Below are 3053 nucleotides of genomic sequence, written 5' to 3' on the forward strand. Positions count from 1 at the left end.
CATCCATTCATCCATTCATCCATCCATCCATCCATCCAACCATCCATCCATTCATCCATCATCTTTCCCCTCTTCTTCCTTTTTGGGTTGCGGGGTTCACTGGTGCCCATGTCCAGCAGTCACTGTGTGAGAAATGGGGGACATCTGGACAGGTTTCCAGTCCATCATGGACACCCTGGACAGGCCTCCAGACCATCACAGGGACATCTGGACAGGTCTCCAGTCCATCACAGGGACATCTGGACAGGTCTCCAGTCCATCACAGGGACACATAGAGACAAATAACCATTCACTCTCTCACTCACACCTAGGGACAATTTAGAGTTACCAGTCAGTCTAACATGCATGTTTTTGGTCTGTGGGAGGAAACCAGAGCACCTGGAGAAAACCCACGCAGCACAGAGAGAACATGCAAACTCCACCCAGAAAGACTCCCAGCTGGAATTCGATAGAGTGATCTTCCTATTGAGAGGCGGCAGCTCTACCTACTGTCCTTTTGGTCAAAACTTAAAACAAAACTTCATGTAAAATCTCGTACAACAGAGGGAGTGGTGGAGCAGAGGTTAGAGAAGGTGGACCTGGGATTGGAACGTCGCCCGGTTGCCGGTTCAACTCCCGGTACCGACAACACCAAAATGTGAGTGGGATAGGTGAAGCATCTTCACCTGCCTCCACCCTCATTTGCCTCACTCTAGGCCATTAAGTAAGACCCTTAACCTCCACCATCTGCTCCCCCTGGCACCGTAGATAGCAGCAGAGGGCTGTGGCTGTCAGGAAGGACATCCGGTGTAAAAATAAATGACAAGTCTTCATGCGACATGGCGACCCCTGAAGAAGGAAGCAGCCGAAAGAAGAAGAGAAAGTAAAACCACACACAATGTTGTGAGATGTCACACTCTGTGGATGTTGTGAATGACTCTCAGCTACCTCATCCAGTTTTAGCTCCATATCTGTAAATGTCTGAGGTTTTCACATTTTTGAGTTGACAAATGTTGATCTGTGGTTGAAAATCTCGAACTGGACCGACACAACCTGCTGAAGAAGCACATGGAGACAGCACCTGTCCTCCAGAGCTTTCTGCTCCTCCTGCAGATACTGCTGGATGTTGCTGCAGGACTGCCTCCTGCACTCGCTCAGCTCCTCCTGAGTGCTGGAGGTCCGACCGCAGCTCCTGGTGTGAAGTTTCGCTTGCAGGCCTAAAAGCTGCTGCTGGTGAGCAGACCGGAACTGACCGCTCTCTGCTGTCAGCTGGAGCATCAGAGAGTCCAAAGCCTCCTGCAGAATAAGAGGAAGTGCCGTTTATGTTCAGTGTCACATGTTGTTGGAAACACTGACTGATGGTTGAGAAGTTTTACCTCTTCTCTCTTCAGTAACTCCACCTCACCACGCTGACTGTTCAGTGCAGCCTGGCTGTAAGTCCAGTCTCTGGCCACTGCGAACAGCCTCCTCCTCAGCCTCCTGATGTCCTCCTGCAGGCCCTGTCTCTCCAGGTTCACCTTCCACAGCTTCTTCTCCTCCTCTGCTCTTTCCTCTCTGAGGCAATACACGTCCCTCTTCCTCACCCCCCGTCTTACCTCCTCTTCTCTCTGGAGAACGTTCATCAGGGACACAACTCTGCTGTTGATCCACTCCGCAGTCTGCTCTTCCTCCTCGGTTCTTTCTCCTCTCAGCTGCAGAACCTCCACCAGCAGCTGCTTCCTTTTATTCTGTAACTGCTGCACCTCCTCCATGCAGTCCTCCATCCGAGATCCCAAAGCTCTTAATTCATCCGTGTCAGAGCCCAGATCTGTGCTGAAATCACGCTCCTTTTCAGTTGGCAGCTCTTTGTCATCAGCGTCCCTTTCTTCAAACGTACGTCCTGACTTTATCTCCTCACTGAACGCTGGATCTTGTTCTGTGTCATCAGCTTGCAGGCCAGATCCCTGATCTGTTCTGAGGTGACCTTGCTCCTCTGGTTTCTCTGGTCTCTTCCCAGAGGGGTCACTCGTCTTCTCAGAGCAGGCCCTGCTCTCGTCTGAAACATTACCTCCATGGGAACAGAGCTCAGGCAGCACTGGCTGGGTCTCCAGCTCTAGTGGATTAAAGGACACGGGTGTTGTGCCCTTCACATGATAAGGTATCTTACTGATGTGTACATATTCTTGACCTTTATCTTCAGGTTCAAAGTCCATGCCAGACTCTTCCATACAGCTCTCCAGCATGTTTAACATCCCCATTAACTGGTCCTCATACTCCAACATGTTGGCCCTCAGTTTGTTGCCAGCTGAGGAGAGGGGCATTTCTGTGCGCTGACCAACTGTACACCTGTTGATGTGGTTGACCAAGCTTTGGCCTTTTGTCTCACCTTCTGTTTCAATCCCATCAGTACGTGTGTCGATGTATCTAGTGGACGAATAGGCACATCCATAGCTCTCCATTCTGATCTCCTCTTTGTTGCGATTGCAGCTCAGTTCACTCGTAGATGTTTCGCTGTTACCCACCGAACTGCACGAGCTGAAGGGAATACCTGTGAGTTCTTCGCAGCCTTTCAGTAACTCGTCCATCTCCTGCAGGTAAGGTTTCATTGAAGCTGAGTGTTGAAGTGTTGACCCCGTGAAGCTGAGTCCTGACGGGTTTTCATGACCTTCTCTTGGTTCTGCGATGGTTCTTTCTGTATCCCTCTCTTCTCTGATGAGCAGCTGTTTGAATCCAGTGGATGACATGTCTTCATCCAACTCATCCGTTGATTCAGCTTACGGCAGAAACCTCCTTCAGATGTGGAAGATCCCTTGACAAAAGCAGATCAGTGTTAGCCCTAATAAAAAATAAATTAAGTAAATAAACCCTTTTTATTTTGAACATCCAAACATCATAAACTTTTGGTGCTACTAACAGAGAAAAATCACAACCTGTGATTTTCAGCTACTTCTAAATAGACGAGTAATTTTAATACGCACTCTTTTTGTTTGTTTTAGTTTTTTTTTGTCTTCTTGACTTTAGCCATGGAAATCAATAATATTGTCATGATCTATAAACGTGAAATGTGTAAAAAAAAATGTGATCCTTGTTTTCCA

At 48.3% G+C, this 3053-nt stretch overlaps 1 protein-coding gene across 1 annotated transcript in view; it reads right to left on the reverse strand.

The window, feature by feature from the left end:
• sync (syncoilin, intermediate filament protein) overlaps positions 1–2702 on the reverse strand; it is a 6804-nt gene extending 4102 nt beyond the window's left edge. The window contains exons 1-2 of the mRNA XM_037693604.1: positions 1356–2702; positions 1061–1275 (exon numbers count right to left, since the gene is read on the reverse strand). Of these exons, the coding sequence (XP_037549532.1) occupies positions 1061–1275; positions 1356–2702 (1562 nt within the window). The remainder of the gene's footprint in view (positions 1–1060; positions 1276–1355) is intronic.
• Between the last annotated feature and the right edge of the window lie 351 nt (positions 2703–3053).

Source organism: Nematolebias whitei, chromosome 19 (genome assembly GCF_014905685.2).
Source record: "Nematolebias whitei isolate Nwh7 chromosome 19, NemWhi1, whole genome shotgun sequence".
NCBI lineage: Eukaryota > Metazoa > Chordata > Actinopteri > Cyprinodontiformes > Rivulidae > Nematolebias > Nematolebias whitei.